General features: G+C 32.6%; 1 protein-coding gene across 1 annotated transcript in view; it reads left to right on the forward strand.

Moving 5' to 3' along the window:
• The window catches only part of LOC115415955 (visual pigment-like receptor peropsin), a 28,330-nt gene extending 10,874 nt beyond the window's left edge, over positions 1–17,456 (forward strand). The window contains exon 7 of the mRNA XM_030129637.1: positions 17,321–17,456. Within this exon, the coding sequence (XP_029985497.1) occupies positions 17,321–17,426 (106 nt within the window). The 3' untranslated portion in view covers positions 17,427–17,456. The remainder of the gene's footprint in view (positions 1–17,320) is intronic.
• Positions 17,457–20,981: the final 3,525 nt, after the last annotated feature.

Consider the following 20,981-nt stretch of genomic DNA (forward strand, 5'->3'; position numbering starts at 1 on the left):
TGAACTGAAGGTGTGTTTTTAGTCGTATATTTAAACTGAACTGAAGGCGTGTTTTTAGTCGTATATTTAAACTGAACTGAAGGGGTGTTTTTAGTCGTATATTTAAACTGACGGTGTCTTTTTAGTCGTATATTTAAACTGAACTGAAGGCGTGTTTTTAGTTGTATATTTAAACTGAACTGAAGGCGTGTTTTTGGTCGTATATTTAAACTGAACTGAAGGCGTGTTTTTAGTCGTATATTTAAACTGAACTGAAGGTGTGTTTTTAGACGTATATTTAAACTGAAGGCGTGTTTTTAGTCGTATATTTAAACTGAACTGAAGGTGTGTTTTTAGTCATATATTTGAACTGAACTGAAGGAATGTTTTTAGTCGCATATTTAAACTGAACTGAAGTTTTTAGTCGTATATTTAACCTGAACTGAAGGCGTGTTTTTAGTCGTATATTTAAACTGAACTTAAGGGAGTTTTTAGTCCTATATTTAGACTGAACTGAAGTTTTTAGTCGTATATTTAAACTGAACTGAAGGCGTGTTTTAGTCGTACATTTAAACTGAACTGAAGGAGGTTTTTAGTCGTATATTTAAAGTGAACTGAAGGTGTGTTTTTAGTCGTATATTTAAGCTGAACTGAAGGTGTGTTTTTAGTCGTATATTTAAACTGAACTTAAGGCAGTTTTTAGTCGTATATTTAAACTGAACTGAAGGCAGTTTTTAGTCGTATATTTAAACTGAACTTAAGGGAGTTTTTAGTCGTATATTTAAACTGAATTGAAGGCAGTTTTTAGTTGTATATTTAAACTGAACTGAAGGTGTGTTTTTGGTCGTATATTTAAACTGACGGTGTGTTTTTAGTCGTATATTTAAACTGAACTGAAGGTGTGTTTTAGTCATATATTTAAACTGAACTGAAGGTGTGTTTTTAGTCGTATATTTAAACTGAAGGTATGTTTTTAGTCGTATATTTAAACTGAACTGAAGGTGTGTTTTTAGTCGTATATTTAAACTAAACTTAAGGGAGTTTTTAGTTGTATATTTAAACTGAACTGAAGGCAGTTTTTAGTCATATATTTAAACTGAACTTAAAGGAGTTTTTAGTTGTATATTTAAACTGAACTGAAGGCAGTTTTTAGTCGTATATTTAAACTGTACTGAAGGCGTGTTTTTATTCGTATATTTAAACTGAACTGAAGGTGTGTTTTTAGTCGTATTTTTAAACTGAACTGAAGGCGTGTTTTTAGTTGTATATTTAAACTGAAGGTATGTTTTTAGTCATATATTTAAACTGAACTGAAGGTGTGTTTTTAGTCGTATATTTAAACTAAACTTAAGGGAGTTTTTAGTTGTATATTTAAACTGAACTGAAGGCAGTTTTTAGTCATATATTTAAACTGAACTTAAAGGAGTTTTTAGTTGTATATTTAAACTGAACTGAAGGCAGTTTTTAGTCGTATATTTAAACTGAACTGAAGGCGTGTTTTTTATCCGTATATTTAAACTGAACTGAAGGTGTGTTTTTAGTCGTATTTTTAAACTGAACAGAAGGTGTGTTTTTAGTCGTATATTTAAATTGAACTTAAGGTAGTTTTTAATTGTATATTTAAACTGAACTTAAGGTTTGTTTTAGTCGTATATTTAAACTGAACTGAAGGTGTGTTTTTGGTCGTATATTTAAACTGACGGTGTGTTTTTAGTCGTATATTTAAACTGAACTGAAGGTGTGTTTTTAGTCGTATATATAAACTGAACTGAAGGCTTGTTTTTAGTCGTATATTTAAACTGAACTAAAGGCGTGTTTTTAGTCGTATATTTAAACTGAACTGAAGGTGTGTATTTAGTCATATATTTAAACTGAAGGTATGTTTTTAGTCGTATATTTAAACTGAACTGAAGGTGTGTTTTCAGTCGTATATTTAAACTGAACTGAAGGCAGTTTTTAGTTGTATATTTAAACTGTTCTGAAGGCAGTTTTTAGTCGTATATTTAAATTGAACTGAAGGCGTGTTTTTAGTTGTATATTTAAACTGAACTGAAGGTTGTTTTTAGTCGTATATTTAAACTGAACTGAAGGTGTGTTTTTAGTCGTATATTTAAACTGAACTGAAGGCGTGTTTTTAGTCGTATATTTAAACTGAACTGAAGGTGTGTTTTTAGTCGTATATTTAAACTGACGGTGTCTTTTTAGTCGTATATTTAAACTGAACTGAAGGTGTGTTTTCAGTCGTATATTTAAACTGAACTGAAGGTGAGTTTTTAGTCGTATATTTAAACTGAACTGAAGGCGTGTTTTTAGTTGTACATTTAAACTGAACTGAAGGCGTGTTTTTGGTCGTATATTTAAACTGAACTGAAGGCGTGTTTTTAGTCGTATATTTAAACTGAACTGAAGGCAGGTGTTAGTCGTATATTTAAACTGAACTGAAGGCGTGTTTTTAGTCGTATATTTAAACTGAACTGAAGGTGTGTTTTCAGTCGTATATTTAAACTGAACTGAAGGCAGTTTTTAGTTGTATATTTAAACTGTTCTGAAGGCAGTTTTTAGTCGTATATTTAAATTGAACTGAAGGCGTGTTTTTAGTTGTATATTTAAACTGAACTGAAGGTTTGTTTTTAGTCGTATATTTAAACTGAACTGAAGGTGTGTTTTTAGTCGTATATTTAAACTGAACTGAAGGCGTGTTTTTAGTCGTATATTTAAACTGAACTGAAGGTGTGTTTTTAGTCGTATATTTAAACTGACGGTGTCTTTTTAGTCGTATATTTAAACTGAACTGAAGGTGTGTTTTCAGTCGTATATTTAAACTGAACTGAAGGTGTGTTTTTAGTCGTATATATAAACTGAACTGAAGGCTTGTTTTTAGTCGTATATTTAAACTGAACTAAAGGCGTGTTTTTAGTCGTATATTTAAACTGAACTGAAGGTGTGTATTTAGTCATATATTTAAACTGAAGGTATGTTTTAGTCGTATATTTAAACTGAACTGAAGGTGTGTTTTCAGTCGTATATTTAAACTGAACTGAAGGCAGTTTTTAGTTGTATATTTAAACTGTTCTGAAGGCAGTTCTTAGTCGTATATTTAAATTGAACTGAAGGCGTGTTTTTAGTTGTATATTTAAACTGAACTGAAGGTTGTTTTTAGTCGTATATTTAAACTGAACTGAAGGCGTGTTTTTAGTCGTATATTTAAACTGAACTGAAGGCGTGTTTTTAGTCGTATATTTAAACTGAACTGAAGGTGTGTTTTTAGTCGTATATTTAAACTGATGGTGTCTTTTTAGTCGTATATTTAAACTGAACTGAAGGTGTGTTTTCAGTCGTATATTTAAACTGAACTGAAGGTGAGTTTTTAGTCGTATATTTAAACTGAACTTAAGGTTTGTTTTTAGTCGTATATTTAAACTGAACTGAAGGCGTGTTTTTAGTCGTATATTTAAACTGAACTGAAGGCGTGTTTTTAGTCGTATATTTAAACTGAACTGAAGGTGTGTTTTTAGTCGTATATTTAAACTGAACTGAAGGCGTGTTTTTAGTTGTATATTTAAACTGAACTGAAGGTTTGTTTTTAGTCGTATATTTAAACTGAACTGAAGGCGTGTTTTTAGTCATAAATTTAAACTGAACTGAAGGCAGTTTTTAGTCGTGTATTTAAACTGAACTGAAGGCTTGTTTTTAGTCGTATATTTAAACTGAACTAAAGGCGTGTTTTTAGTCGTATATTTAAACTGAACTGAAGGTGTGTTTTTAGTCGTATATTTAAACTGAACAGAAGGTGTGTTTTTAGTCGTATATTTAAACTGAAATTAAGGTAGTTTTTAATTGTATATTTAAACTGAACTTAAGGTTTGTTTTTAGTCGTAAATTTAAACTGAACTAAAGGCGTGTTTTTGGTCGTATATTTAAACTGAACTGAAGGTGTGTTTTTAGTCGTATATTTAAACTGAATTGAAGGTGTGTTTTTAGTCATATATTTAAACTAAACTTAAGGTAGTTTTTAATTGTATATTTAAACTGAACTGAAGGTTTGTTTTTAGTCGTATATTTAAACTGAACTGAAGGTGTGTTTTTGGTCGTATATTTAAACTGACGGTGTGTTTTTAGTCGTATATTTAAACTGAACTGAAGGTGTGTTTTTAGTCGTATATTTAAACTGAACTGAAGGCTTGTTTTTAGTCGTATATTTAAACTGAACTAAAGGCGTGTTTTTAGTTGTATATTTAAACTGAACTGAAGGTGTGTATTTAGTCATATATTTAAACTGAAGGTATCTTTTTAGTCGTATATTTAAACTGAACTGAAGGCGTGTTTTTAGTTGGATATTTAAACTGAACTGAAGGCAGTTTTTAGTCGTATATTTAAACTGAACTGAAGGTGTGTTTTTAGTCGTATATTTAAACTGAACTGAAGGCGTGTTTTTAGTCGTATATTTAAACTGAACTGAAGGGAGTTTTTAGTCCTATATTTAAACTGAACTGAAGTTTTTAGTCGTATATTTAAACTGAACTGAAGGCATGTTTTTAGTCGTACATTTAAACTGAACTGAAGGAGGTTTTTAGTTGTATATTTAAAGAGAACTGAAGGTGTGTTTTTAGTCGTATATTTAAACTGAACTGAAGGTGTGTTTTTAGTTGTATATTTAAACTGAACTTAAGGAAGTTTCTAATTGTATATTTAAACTGAACTTAAGGTTTGTTTTTAGTCGTATATTTAAACTGAACTGAAGGTGTGTTTTTGGTCGTATATTTAAACTGACGGTGTGTTTTTAGTCGTATATTTAAACTGAACTGAAGGTGTGTTTTTAGTCGTATATATAAACTGAACTGAAGGCTTGTTTTTAGTCGTATATTTAAACTGAACTAAAGGCGTGTTTTTAGTCGTATATTTAAACTGAACTGAAGGTGTGTATTTAGTCATATATTTAAATTGAAGGTATGTTTTTAGTCGTATATTTAAACTGAACTGAAGGTGTGTTTTCAGTCGTATATTTAAACTGAACTGAAGGCAGTTTTTAGTCGTATATTTAAACTGTTCTGAAGGCAGTTTTTAGTCGTATATTTAAACTGAACTGAAGGCGTGTTTTTAGTTGTATATTTAAACTGAACTGAAGGTTATTTTTAGTCGTATATTTAAACTGAACTGAAGGTGTGTTTTTAGTCGTATATTTAAACTGAACTGAAGGCGTGTTTTTAGTCGTATATTTAAACTGAACTGAAGGTGTGTTTTTAGTCGTATATTTAAACTGACGGTGTCTTTTTAGTCATATATTTAAACTGAACTGAAGGTGTGTTTTCAGTCGTATATTTAAACTGAACTGAAGGTGAGTTTTTAGTCGTATATTTAAACTGAACTGAAGGCGTGTTTTTGGTCGTATATTTAAACTGAACTGAAGGCGTGTTTTAGTCGTATATTTAAACTGAACTGAAGGCAGTTTTTAGTCGTATATTTAAACTGAACTGAAGGCGTGTTTTTAGTCGTATATTTAAACTGAACTGAAGGCGTGTTTTTAGTCGTATATTTAAACTGAAACGAAGGCAGTTTTTAGTCGTATATTTAAACTGAACTGAAGGCGTGTTTTTAGTCGTATATTTAAACTGAACTGAAGGTGTGTTTTTAGTCATATATTTAAACTGAACTGAAGGCGTGTTTTTAGTTGTATATTTAAACTGAACTTAAGGTTGTTTTTAGTCGTATATTTAAACTGAACTGAAGGCGTGTTTTTAGTCGTATATTTAAACTGAACTGAAGGCGTGTTTTTAGTCGTATATTTAAACTGAACTGAAGGCGTGTTTTTAGTCGTATATTTAAACTGAACTGAAGGTGTGTTTTTAGTCGTATATTTAAACTGAACTGAAGGCGTGTTTTTAGTCGTATATTTAAACTGAACAGAAGGTGTGTTTTTAGTCGTATATTTAAACTGAACTTAAGGTAGTTTTTAATAAGTATATTTAAACTGAACTGAAGGTTTGTTTTTAGTCGTATATTTAAACTGAACTGAAGGTGTGTTTTTGGTCGTATATTTAAACTGACGGTGTGTTTTTAGTCGTATATTTAAACTGAACTGAAGGTGTGTTTTTAGTCGTATATTTAAACTGAACTGAAGGTGTGTTTTTAGTCGTATATTTAAACTGAACTGAAGGCTTGTTTTTATTCGTATATTTAAACTGACCTAAAGGCGTGTTTTTAGTCGTATATTTAAACTGAACTGAAGGTGTGTATTTAGTCATATATTTAAACTGAAGGTATCTTTTTAGTCGTATATTTAAACTGAACTGAAGGTGTGTTTTCAGTCGTATATTTAAACTAAACTGAAGGCAGGTTTTAGTCGTATATTTAAACTGAACTGAAGGCAGTTTTTAGTCGTATATTTAAACTGAACTGAAAGCGTGTTTTTAGTTGTATATTTAAACTGAACTTAAGGTAGTTTTTAATTGTATATTTAAACTGAACTGAAGGTTTGTTTTTAGTCGTATATTTAAACTGAACTGAAGGTGTGTTTTTGGTCGTATATTTAAACTGACGGTGTGTTTTTAGTCGTATATTTAAACTGAACTGAAGGTGTGTTTTTAGTCGTATATATAAACTGAACTGAAGGCTTGTTTTTAGTCGTATATTTAAACTGAACTAAAGGCGTGTTTTTAGTCGTATATTTAAACTGAACTGAAGGTGTGTATTTAGTCATATATTTAAACTGAAGGTATGTTTTTAGTCGTATATTTAAACTGAACTGAAGGTGTGTTTTCAGTCGTATATTTAAACTGAACTGAAGGCAGTTTTTAGTTGTATATTTAAACTGTTCTGAAGGCAGTTTTTAGTCGTATATTTAAATTGAACTGAAGGCGTGTTTTTAGTTGTATATTTAAACTGAACTGAAGGTTGTTTTTAGTCGTATATTTAAACTGAACTGAAGGTGTGTTTTTAGTCGTATATTTAAACTGAACTGAAGGCGTGTTTTTAGTCGTATATTTAAACTGAACTGAAGGTGTGTTTTTAGTCGTATATTTAAACTGACGGTGTCTTTTTAGTCGTATATTTAAACTGAACTGAAGGTGTGTTTTCAGTCGTATATTTAAACTGAACTGAAGGTGTGTTTTTAGTCGTATATATAAACTGAACTGAAGGCTTGTTTTTAGTCGTATATTTAAACTGAACTAAAGGCGTGTTTTTAGTCGTATATTTAAACTGAACTGAAGGTGTGTATTTAGTCATATATTTAAACTGAAGGTATGTTTTTAGTCGTATATTTAAACTGAACTGAAGGTGTGTTTTCAGTCGTATATTTAAACTGAACTGAAGGCAGTTTTTAGTTGTATATTTAAACTGTTCTGAAGGCAGTTTTGAGTCGTATATTTAAATTGAACTGAAGGCGTGTTTTTAGTTGTATATTTAAACTGAACTGAAGGTTGTTTTTAGTCGTATATTTAAACTGAACTGAAGGCGTGTTTTTAGTCGTATATTTAAACTGAACTGAAGGCGTGTTTTTAGTCGTATATTTAAACTGAACTGAAGGTGTGTTTTTAGTCGTATATTTAAACTGACGGTGTCTTTTTAGTCGTATATTTAAACTGAACTGAAGGTGTGTTTTCAGTCGTATATTTAAACTGAACTGAAGGTGAGTTTTTAGTCGTATATTTAAACTGAACTGAAGGCGTGTTTTTAGTTGTACATTTAAACTGAACTGAAGGCGTGTTTTTGGTCGTATATTTAAACTGAACTGAAGGCGTGTTTTTAGTCGTATATTTAAACTGAACTGAAGCCAGGTTTTAGTCGTATATTTAAACTGAACTGAAGGCGTGTTTTTAGTCGTATATTTAAACTGAACTGAAGGCGTGTTTTTAGTCGTATATTTAAACTGAAATGAAGGCAGTTTTTAGTCGTATATTTAAACTGAACTGAAGGCGTGTTTTTAGTCATATATTTAAACTGAACTGAAGGTGTGTTTTTAGTCATATATTTAAACTGAACTGAAGGCGTGTTTTTAGTTGTATATTTAAACTGAACTTAAGGTTTGTTTTTAGTCGTATATTTAAACTGAACTGAAGGCGTGTTTTTAGTCGTATATTTAAACTGAACTGAAGGCGTGTTTTTAGTCGTATATTTAAACTGAACTGAAGGTGTGTTTTTAGTCGTATATTTAAACTGAACTGAAGGCGTGTTTTTAGTTGTATATTTAAACTGAACTGAAGGTTTGTTTTTAGTCGTATATTTAAACTGAACTGAAGGCGTGTTTTTAGTCATAAATTTAAACTGAACTGAAGGCAGTTTTTAGTCGTGTATTTAAACTGAACTGAAGGCTTGTTTTTAGTCGTATATTTAAACTGAACTAAAGGCGTGTTTTTAGTCGTATATTTAAACTGAAGGTGTGTTTTTGTCGTATATTTAAACTGAACAGAAGGTGTGTTTTTAGTCGTATATTTAAACTGAAATTAAGGTAGTTTTTAATTGTATATTTAAACTGAACTTAAGGTTTGTTTTTAGTCGTAAATTTAAACTGAACTAAAGGCGTGTTTTTAGTCGTATATTTAAACTGAACTGAAGGTGTGTTTTTAGTCGTATATTTAAACTGAATTGAAGGTGTGTTTTTAGTCATATATTTAAACTGAACTTAAGGTAGTTTTTAATTGTATATTTAAACTGAACTGAAGGTTTGTTTTTAGTCGTATATTTAAACTGAACTGAAGGTGTGTTTTTGGTCGTATATTTAAACTGACGGTGTGTTTTTAGTCGTATATTTAAACTGAACTGAAGGTGTGTTTTTAGTCGTATATTTAAACTGAACTGAAGGCTTGTTTTTAGTCGTATATTTAAACTGAACTAAAGGCGTGTTTTTAGTTGTATATTTAAACTGAACTGAAGGTGTGTATTTAGTCATATATTTAAACTGAAGGTATCTTTTTAGTCGTATATTTAAACTGAACTGAAGGCAGTTTTTAGTCGTATATTTAAACTGAACTGAAGGCGTGTTTTTAGTTGGATATTTAAACTGAACTGAAGGCAGTTTTTAGTCGTATATTTAAACTGAACTGAAGGTGTGTTTTTAGTCGTATATTTAAACTGAACTGAAGGCGTGTTTTTAGTCGTATATTTAAACTGAACTGAAGGGAGTTTTTAGTCCTATATTTAAACTGAACTGAAGTTTTTAGTCGTATATTTAAACTGAACTGAAGGCATGTTTTTAGTCGTACATTTAAACTGAACTGAAGGAGGTTTTTAGTTGTATATTTAAAGAGAACTGAAGGTGTGTTTTTAGTCGTATATTTAAACTGAACTGAAGGTGTGTTTTTAGTTGTATATTTAAACTGAACTTAAGGAAGTTTCTAATTGTATATTTAAACTGAACTTAAGGTTTGTTTTTAGTCGTATATTTAAACTGAACTGAAGGTGTGTTTTTGGTCGTATATTTAAACTGACGGTGTGTTTTAGTCGTATATTTAAACTGAACTGAAGGTGTGTTTTTAGTCGTATATATAAACTGAACTGAAGGCTTGTTTTTAGTCGTATATTTAAACTGAACTAAAGGCGTGTTTTTAGTCGTATATTTAAACTGAACTGAAGGTGTGTATTTAGTCATATATTTAAATTGAAGGTATGTTTTTAGTCGTATATTTAAACTGAACTGAAGGTGTGTTTTCAGTCGTATATTTAAACTGAACTGAAGGCAGTTTTTAGTCGTATATTTAAACTTTTCTGAAGGCAGTTTTTAGTCGTATATTTAAACTGAACTGAAGGCGTGTTTTTAGTTGTATATTTAAACTGAACTGAAGGTTGTTTTTAGTCGTATATTTAAACTTAACTGAAGGTGTGTTTTTAGTCGTATATTTAAACTGAACTGAAGGCGTGTTTTTAGTCGTATATTTAAACTGAACTGAAGGTGTGTTTTTAGTCGTATATTTAAACTGACGGTGTCTTTTTAGTCGTATATTTAAACTGAACTGAAGGTGTGTTTTCAGTCGTATATTTAAACTGAACTGAAGGTGAGTTTTTAGTCGTATATTTAAACTGAACTGAAGGCGTGTTTTTGGTCGTATATTTAAACTGAACTGAAGGCGTGTTTTTAGTCGTATATTTAAACTGAACTGAAGGCAGTTTTTAGTCGTATATTTAAACTGAACTGAAGGCGTGTTTTTAGTCGTATATTTAAACTGAACTGAAGGCGTGTTTTTAGTCGTATATTTAAACTGAAACGAAGGCAGTTTTTAGTCGTATATTTAAACTGAACTGAAGGCGTGTTTTTAGTCGTATATTTAAACTGAACTGAAGGTGTGTTTTTTGTCATATATTTAAACTGAACTGAAGGCGTGTTTTTAGTTGTATATTTAAACTGAACTTAAGGTTTGTTTTTAGTCGTATATTTAAACTGAACTGAAGGCGTGTTTTTAGTCGTATATTTAAACTGAACTGAAGGCGTGTTTTTAGTCGTATATTTAAACTGAACTGAAGGTGTGTTTTTAGTCGTATATTTAAACTGAACTGAAGGCGTGTTTTTAGTCGTATATTTAAACTGAACTGAAGGTGTGTTTTTAGTCGTATATTTAAACTGAACTGAAGGCGTGTTTTTAGTCGTATATTTAAACTGAACAGAAGGTGTGTTTTTAGTCGTATATTTAAACTGAACTTAAGGTAGTTTTTAATTGTATATTTAAACTGAACTGAAGGTTTGTTTTTAGTCGTATATTTAAACTGAACTGAAGGTGTGTTTTTGGTCGTATATTTAAACTGACGGTGTGTTTTTAGTCGTATATTTAAACTGAACTGAAGGTGTGTTTTTAGTCGTATATTTAAACTGAACTGAAGGTGTGTTTTTAGTCGTATATTTAAACTGAACTGAAGGCTTGTTTTTAGTCGTATATTTAAACTGACCTAAAGGCGTGTTTTTAGTCGTATATTTAAACTGAACTGAAGGTGTGTATTTAGTCATATATTTAAACTGAAGGTATCTTTTTATTCGTATATTTAAACTGAACTGAAGGTGTGTTTTCAGTCGTATATTTAAACTGAACTGAAGGCAGGTTTTAGTCGTATATTTAAACTGAACTGAAGGCAGTTTTTAGTCGTATATTTAAACTGAACTGAAAGCGTGTTTTTAGTTGTATATTTAAACTGAACTGAAGGCAGTTTTTAGTCGTATATTTAAAGTGAACTGAAGGTGTGTTTTTAGTCGTATATTTAAACTGAACTGAAGGCGTGTTTTTAGTCGTATATTTAAACTGAACTGAAGGGGTCTTTTTAGTCGTATATTTAAACTGACGGTGTCTTTTTAGTCGTATATTTAAACTGAACTGAAGGCGTGTTTTTAGTTGTATATTTAAACTGAACTGAAGGCGTGTTTTTAGTCGTATATTTAAACTGAACTGAAGGTGTGTTTTCAGTCGTATATTTAAACTGAACTGAAGGCAGGTTTTAGTCGTATATTTAAACTGAACTGAAGGCAGTTTTTAGTCGTATATTTAAACTGAACTGAAAGTGTGTTTTTAGTTGTATATTTAAACTGAACTGAAGGCAGTTTTAGTCGTATATTTAAACTGAACTGAAGGTGTGTTTTTAGTCGTATATTTAAACTGAACTGAAGGCGTGTTTTTAGTCGTATATTTAAACTGAACTGAAGGCGTGTTTTTAGTTGTATATTTAAACTGAACTGAAGGTGTGTTTTTAGTCGTATATTTAAACTGAACTGAAGGCTTGTTTTTAGTCGTATATTTAAACTGACCTAAAGGCGTGTTTTTAGTCGTATATTTAAACTGAACTGAAGGTGTGTATTTAGTCATATATTTAAACTGAAGGTATCTTTTTAGTCGTATATTTAAACTGAACTGAAGGTGTGTTTTCAGTCGTATATTTAAACTGACCTAAAGGCGTGTTTTTAGTCGTATATTTAAACTGAACTGAAGGTGTGTATTTAGTCATATATTTAAACTGAAGGTATCTTTTTAGTCGTATATTTAAACTGAACTGAAGGTGTGTTTTCAGTCGTATATTTAAACTGAACTGAAGGCAGGTTTTAGTCGTATATTTAAACTGAACTGAAGGCAGTTTTTAGTCGTATATTTAAACTGAACTGAAAGCGTGTTTTTAGTTGTATATTTAAACTGAACTGAAGGCAGTTTTTAGTCGTATATTTAAACTGAACTGAAGGGGTCTTTTTAGTCGTATATTTAAACTGACGGTGTCTTTTTAGTCGTATATTTAAACTGAACTGAAGGCGTGTTTTTAGTTGTATATTTAAACTGAACTGAAGGCGTGTTTTTAGTCGTATATTTAAACTGAACTGAAGGTGTGTTTTCAGTCGTATATTTAAACTGAACTGAAGGCAGGTTTTAGTCGTATATTTAAACTGAACTGAAGGCAGTTTTTAGTCGTATATTTAAACTGAACTGAAAGTGTGTTTTTAGTTGTATATTTAAACTGAACTGAAGGCAGTTTTAGTCGTATATTTAAACTGAACTGAAGGTGTGTTTTTAGTCGTATATTTAAACTGAACTGAAGGCGTGTTTTTAGTCGTATATTTAAACTGAACTGAAGGCGTGTTTTTAGTTGTATATTTAAACTGAACTGAAGGTGTGTTTTTAGTCGTATATTTAAACTGAACTGAAGGCTTGTTTTTAGTCGTATATTTAAACTGACCTAAAGGCGTGTTTTTAGTCGTATATTTAAACTGAACTGAAGGTGTGTATTTAGTCATATATTTAAACTGAAGGTATCTTTTTAGTCGTATATTTAAACTGAACTGAAGGCTTGTTTTTAGTCGTATATTTAAACTGACCTAAAGGCGTGTTTTTAGTCGTATATTTAAACTGAACTGAAGGTGTGTATTTAGTCATATATTTAAACTGAAGGTATCTTTTTAGTCGTATATTTAAACTGAACTGAAGGTGTGTTTTCAGTCGTATATTTAAACTGAACTGAAGGCAGGTTTTAGTCGTATATTTAAACTGAACTGAAGGCAGTTTTTAGTCGTATATTTAAACTGAACTGAAAGCGTGTTTTTAGTTGTATATTTAAACTGAACTGAAGGCAGTTTTTAGTCGTATATTTAAACTGAACTGAAGGTGTGTTTTTAGTCGTATATTTAAACTGAACTGAAGGCGTGTTTTTAGTCGTATATTTAAACTGAACTGAAGGGGTCTTTTTAGTCGTATATTTAAACTGACGGTGTCTTTTTAGTCGTATATTTAAACTGAACTGAAGGCGTGTTTTTAGTTGTATATTTAAACTGAACTGAAGGCGTGTTTTTAGTCGTATATTTAAACTGAACTGAAGGTGTGTTTTCAGTCGTATATTTAAACTGAACTGAAGGCAGGTTTTAGTCGTATATTTAAACTGAACTGAAGGCAGTTTTTAGTCGTATATTTAAACTGAACTGAAAGTGTGTTTTTAGTTGTATATTTAAACTGAACTGAAGGCAGTTTTTAGTCGTATATTTAAACTGAACTGAAGGTGTGTTTTTAGTCGTATATTTAAACTGAACTGAAGGCGTGTTTTTAGTCGTATATTTAAACTGAACTGAAGGGGTGTTTTTAGTCATATATTTAAACTGACGGTGTCTTTTTAGTCGTATATTTAAACTGAACTGAAGGCGTGTTTTTAGTTGTATATTTAAACTGAACTGAAGGCGTGTTTTTGGTCGTATATTTAAACTGAACTGAAGGCGTGTTTTTAGTCGTGTATTTAAACTGAAGACGTGTTTTTAGTCGTATATTTAAACTGAACTGAAGGGGTGTTTTTAGTCGTATATTTACACTGAACTGAAGGGGTGTTTTTAGTCGTATATTTAAACTGAACTGAAGGAGTGTTTTTAGTCGTATATTTAAACTGACGGTGTCTATTTAGTCGTATATTTAAACTGAACTGAAGGCGTGTTTTTAGTTGTATATTTAAACTGAACTGAAGGCGTGTTTTTGTTCGTATATTTAAACTGAACTGAAGTTGTGTTTTTAGTCGTATATTTAAACTGAACTGAAGGAAGTTTTTATTCGTATATTTAAACTGAACTGAAGACATGTTTTTAGTCGTATATTTAAACTGAACTGAAGGCGTGTTTTTAGTCGTATATTTAAACTGAACTGAAGTTGTGTTTTTAGTCGTATATTTAAACTGAACTGAAGGCGTGTTTTTAGTCGTATATTTAAACTGAATTGAAGGCGTGTTTTTAGTCGTATATTTAAACTGAACTGAAGTTTTGTTTTTAGTCATATATTTAAACTGAACTGAAGGTTTATTTTTAGTCGTATATTTAAACTGAACTGAAGACGTGTTTTTAGTCGTATATTTAAACTGAACTGAAGCCGTGTTTTTAGTCGTATATTTAAACTGAACTGAAGGAAGTTTTTAGTCGTATATTTAAACTGAACTGAAGGTGTGTTTTTGTCGTATATTTAAACTGAAGGTGTGTTTTTGTCGTATATATAAACCAAAGGTGTGTTTTTGTCATATATTTAAACCGAAGGTTTGTTTTTTTTCGTATATTTAAACTGAAGGTGTGTTTTTAGTTGTATATTTAAGCTGAAGATGTGTTTTTTGTCATATATTTAAACCAAAAGTGTGTTTTAAGTTGTATATTTCAACTGAAGGTGTGTCTGTAGTTGTATAGTTAAACCGAAGGTGTGTTTTTTGTCGTATATTTAAACTTAAGGTGTGTTTTTTGTCATATATTTAAACCGAAGGTGTGTTTTTAGTCGTATATTTAAACTGAAGGTGTGTTTTTAGTTGTATATTTAAACTGAAGCTGTGTTTTTTTTCGTATATTTAAACTGAAGGTGTGTTTTTAGTTGTATATTTAAACTGAAGGTGTGTTTTTAGTCGTATATTTAAACTGAAGCTGTGTTTTTAGTCGTATATTTAAACTGAAGGTGTGTTTTTGTCGTATATTTAAACTGAAGGTGTGTTTTTAGTCGTATATTTAAACTGAAGCTGTGTTTTTGTCAGCCCTGCGATGAACTGGCGACTTGTCCAGGGTGTACCCTGCCTTCGCCCCTATGTAGCTGGGATAGGCTCCAAGCGACCCCCGTGACCCTAGTGAGGATAAAGCGGGTTCAGAAAATGAATGAATGAATGAATGTGTTTTTGTCGTATATTTAAACTGAAGGTTTGTTTTTGTCGTATATTTAAACTGAAGGTGTGTTTTTGTCGTATATTTAAACTGAAGGTTTGTTTTTGTCATATATTTAAACTGAAGGTGTGTTTTTGTCGTATATTTAAACTGAAGGTGTGTTTTTGTGGTATATTTAAACTGAAGGTTTGTTTTTGTCATATATTTAAACTGAAGGTGTGTTTTTAGTCGTATATTTAAACTGAAGCTTTGTTTTTGTCGTATATTTAAACTGAAGGTGTGTTTTTAGTCTTATGTTTAAACTGAAGGTGTGTTTTTAGTCTTATGTTTAAACTGAAGGTGTGTTTTTAGTCTTATGTTTAAATTGAAGGTATTTTTTTAGTCTTATGTTTAAACTGAAGGTGTGTTTTTAGTCTTAAGTTTAAACTGAAGGTGTGTTTTTAGTCTTATGTTTAAAGTGAAGGTATGTTTTTAGTCTTATGTTTAAACTGAAGGTGTGTTTTTAGTCTTATGTTTAAACTGACGGAGTGTTTTTAGTCTTATGTTTAACTGAAGGTGTGTTTTTAGTCGTATATTTAAACTTAAGGTGTGTTTTTAGTTGTATTTTTAAACCGAAGGTGGTTTTTTTTCATATATTTAAACTGAAGGTGTGTTTTTTGTCATATATTTAAACCGAAGGTGTGTTTTTAGTCGTATATTTAAACTGAAGGTGTGTTTTTAGTTGTATATTTAAACTGAAGCTGTGTTTTTTTCGTATATTTAAACTGAAGGTGTGTTTTTAGTTGTATATTTAAACTGAAGGTGTGTTTTTGTCAGATATTTAAACTGAAGGTGTGTTTTTAGTCGTATATTTAAACTGAAGCTGTGTTTTTAGTCGTATATTTAAACTGAAGGTGTGTTTTTGTCGTATATTTAAACTGAAGGTGTGTTTTTAGTCGTATATTTAAACTGAAGCTGTGTTTTTGTCAGCCCTGCGATGAACTGGCGACTTGTCCAGGGTGTACCCTGCCTTCGCCCCTATGTAGCTGGGATAGGCTCCAAGCGACCCCCGTGACCCTAGTGAGGATAAAGCGGGTTCAGAAAATGAATGAATGAATGAATGTGTTTTTGTCGTATATTTAAACTGAAGGTTTGTTTTTGTCGTATATTTAAACTGAAGGTGTGTTTTTGTCGTATATTTAAACTGAAGGTTTGTTTTTGTCATATATTTAAACTGAAGGTGTGTTTTTGTCGTATATTTAAACTGAAGGTGTGTTTTTGTGGTATATTTAAACTGAAGGTTTGTTTTTGTCATATATTTAAACTGAAGGTGTGTTTTTAGTCGTATATTTAAACTGAAGCTTTGTTTTTGTCGTATATTTAAACTGAAGGTGTGTTTTTAGTCTTATGTTTAAACTGAAGGTGTGTTTTTAGTCTTATGTTTAAATTGAAGGTATTTTTTTAGTCTTATGTTTAAACTGAAGGTGTGTTTTTAGTCTTAAGTTTAAACTGAAGGTGTGTTTTTAGTCTTATGTTTAAAGTGAAGGTATGTTTTTAGTCTTATGTTTAAACTGAAGGTGATTTTTTAGTCTTATGTTTAAACTGACGGAGTGTTTTTAGTCTTATGTTTAACTGAAGGTGTGTTTTTAGTCGTATATTTAAACTGAAGGTGTGTTTTTAGTCTTATGTTTAAACTGAAGGTGTGTTTTTAGTCGTATGTTTAAACTGAAGGTATGTTTTTAGTCTTATGTTTAAACTGAAGGTGTGTTTTTAGTCTTATGTTTAAATTGAAGGTATGTTTTTAGTCGTATATTTAAACTGAAGATGTGTTTTAGTCTTATTTATAAACTAAAGGTTTGTTTTTAGTCTTATGTTTAAACTGAAGGTGTGTTTTTAGTCTTATGTTTAAACTGAAGGTGTGTTTTTAGTCTTATGTTTAAACTGAAGGTGTGTTTTTAGTCTTATGTTTAAATTGAAGGTATGTTTTTAGTCGTATATTTAAACTGAAGATGTGTTTTAGTCTTATTTATAAACTAAAGGTTTGTTTTTAGTCTTATGTTTAAACTGAAGGTGTGTTTTTAGTCTTATGTTTAAACTGAAGGTGTGTTTTTAGTCTTATGTTTAAACTGAAGGTGTGTTTTTAGTCGTATATTTAAACTGAAGGTGTGTTTTTAGTCGTATATTTAAACTGAAGGTGATTTTTTAGTCGTATATTTAACTGAAGGTGTGTTTTTAGTGGTATATTTAACTGAAGGTGTGTTTTTAGTCGTATATTTAACTGAAGGTGTGTATTTTGTGCAGGTTCAGAAGAGCCATCATTGGGATGATCCGATGTCAGACCAGGCAGAGAATCACAATCAACACCCAGGTTCCCATGACGATGTCCCAACAACCTCTGACCCAGTGACAGGACATGGACCAGGAAAAACCTCCAAGACGACCTGTCACACCCACACAAGTCCACACGAGTCCACACAAGTCCACACAAGTCCACATGAGTCCACGAGTCCACCAAGTCCACACAAGTCCACTCGAGTCCACATGAGTCCACACAAGTCCACTTGAGTCCACGAGTCCACACAAGTCCACTCGAGTCCACACAAGTCCACTTGAGTCCACTTGAGTCCACTCGAGTCCACACAAGTCCACTTGAGTCCACATGAGTCCACACAAGTCCACTCGAGTCCACACAAGTCCACACAAGTCCACTTGAGTCCACATGAGTCCACTTGAGTCCACATGAGCCCACACAAATCCACATGAGTCCACATGAGTCCAAACATGTCCACTTGAGTCTTCATGAGTCTACACAAGTCCACATGAGTCCACACAAGTCCACACAAGTCCACTTGAGTCCACATGAGTCCACACAAGTCCACATGAGTCCACACGAGTCCACACGAGTCCACACAATTCCACTTGAGTCCACATGAGTCCACATGAGTCCACACGAGTCCACACAAGTCCACACAATTCCACTTGAGTCCACATGAGTCCACACAAGTCCGTCCCTGTGGATCTGGTCCATAGTACCACAGGAGGATCAGGGCTGTGACTCCACCCTGTTCTTCCAAAGATGGACTCCAACGTCCTGGACACTGATGGAAGTCCCTGTACATGGTCTGTGGTGGTCTGGTCTGTGGTGGTCTGTAGATGGTCTGTGGTGGTCTGGTCTTTGGTGGTCTGTAGATGGTCTGGTCTGTGGTGGTCTGTAGATGGTCTGTGGTGGTCTGTGGTGGTTCTGGACTCTTCCATGTTTTCTGTCTGTTGTTCCTTTCATCCTGTCCTTCTCTGTAGACTTAATGTCCAAATATGAACATGTGACTGAATAAACGAACACTGGAAACAAACACTGTGTCTGTGGAGTCTGTCCTTAGACAAGCATAACTGACCATCTACTGACCATCAACTGACCATCCACTGACCGTCCACTGACATCCACTGACCATCCACTGACCATCAGCATTTATGTAGTTATTGGGTTAGAAAAATCATAGTGAGTCCCAATGCAGCAGGGACTGCCTACCGTTTATACATTCTGTAACATGACTGACCGCCTACCGTTTATACATTCTGTAACATGACTGACCGCCTACCGTTTATACATTCTATAACATGACTGACCACCTACCGTTTACACATTCTGTAACATGACTGACCATCTACCGTTTATGTGTTCTATAACATGACTGACCGCCTACCGTTTATACATTCTGTAACATGACTGACCGCCTACCGTTTATACATTCTATAACATGACTGACCGCCTACCGTTTATACATTCTGTAACATGACTGACCACCTACCGTTTACACATTCTATAACATGACTGACCACCTACCGTTTATACGTTCTATAACATGACTGACCGCCTACCTTTTATATGTTCTATAACATGACTGACCGCCTACCGTTTATACATTCTGTACATGACTGACCGCCTACCGTTTATACATTCTGTAACATGACTGACCGCCTACCGTTTATACATTCTATAACATGACTGACCACCTACCGTTTACACATTCTGTAACATGACTGACCATCTACCGTTTATGTGTTCTATAACATGACTGACCGCCTACCGTTTATACATTCTGTAACATGACTGACCGCCTACCGTTTATACATTCTATAACATGACTGACCGCCCTACCGTTTATACATTCTATAACATGACTGACCGCCTACCGTTTATATATTCTGTAACATGACTGACCACCTACCGTTTACACATTCTATAACATGACTGACCACCTACCGTTTATACGTTCTATAACATGACTGACCGCCTACCTTTTATATGTTCTATAACATGACTGACCGCCTACCGTTTATACGTTCTATAACATGACTGACCGCCTACCGTTTATACATTCTATAACATGACTGACCACCTACCGTTTATACATTCTATAACATGATGACCACCTACCGTTTATACGTTCTATAACATGACTGACCGCCTACCGTTTATACATTCTATAACATGACTGACCACCTACTGTTTATACATTCTATAACATGACTGACCGCCTACCATTTATACATTCTATAACATGACTGACCGCCTACCGTTTATACATTCTATAACATGACTGACCGCCTACCGTTTATACATTCTGTAACATGACTGACCACCTACCGTTTACACATTCTATAACATGACTGACCACCTACCGTTTATACGTTCTATAACATGACTGACCGCCTACCTTTTATATGTTCTATAACATGACTGACCGCCTACCGTTTATACATTCTGTAACATGACTGACCGCCTACCGTTTATACATTCTATAACATGACTGACCACCTACCGTTTACACATTCTGTAACATGACTGACCATCTACCGTTTATGTGTTCTATAACATGACTGACCGCCTACCGTTTATAAATTCTGTAACATGACTGACCGCCTACCGTTTATACATTCTATAACATGACTGACCGCCTACCGTTTATACATTCTATAACATCAATGACCACCTACCATTTATACATTCTATAACATGACTGACCGCCTACCGTTTTTATGTTCTAAAACATGACTGACCACCTACCGTTTATACGTTCTATAACATGGCTGACCGCCTATCATTTTTTACGTTCTATAACATGACTGACCACCTACGGTTTATACGTTCTATAACATGATTGACCGCCTACCGTTTTTCACATTCTATAGCATGACTGACCATCTACCATTTAAATGTTCTATAACATGACTGACCACCTACCGTTTATACGTTCTGTAACATGACTGACCACCTACCGTTTATACATTCTATAACATGACTGACCACCTACCGTTTACACATTCTGTAACATGACTTACCGCCTACCGTTTACACATTCTATAACATGACTGACCGCCTACCGTTTATACATTCTATAACATGACTGACCACCTACCATTTATACATTCTATAACATGACTGACCGCCTACCGTTTTTATGTTCTAAAACATGACTGACCACCTACCGTTTATACGTTCTATAACATGGCTGACCGCCTATCGTTTTTTACGTTCTATAACATGACTGACCACCTACGGTTTATACGTTCTATAACATGATTGACCGCCTACCGTTTTTCACATTCTATAGCATGACTGACCATCTACCATTTATATGTTCTATAACATGACTGACACCTACGTTTATACATTCTGTAACATGACTGACCACCTACCGTTTATACATTCTATAACATGACTGACCACCTACCGTTGACACATTCTATAACATGACTGACCATCTACTGTTTATGTGTTCTATAACATGACTGACCACCTACCGTTTATATGTTCTATAACATGGCTGACCACCTACCGTTTATACATTCTATAACATGACTGACCACCTACCGTTTACACATTCTATAACATGACTGACCGCCTACCGTTTATACATTCTATAACATGACTGACCACCTACCGTTTACACATTCTATAACA

Source organism: Sphaeramia orbicularis, unplaced genomic scaffold (genome assembly GCF_902148855.1).
Source record: "Sphaeramia orbicularis unplaced genomic scaffold, fSphaOr1.1, whole genome shotgun sequence".
NCBI classification, from domain to species: domain Eukaryota; kingdom Metazoa; phylum Chordata; class Actinopteri; order Kurtiformes; family Apogonidae; genus Sphaeramia; species Sphaeramia orbicularis.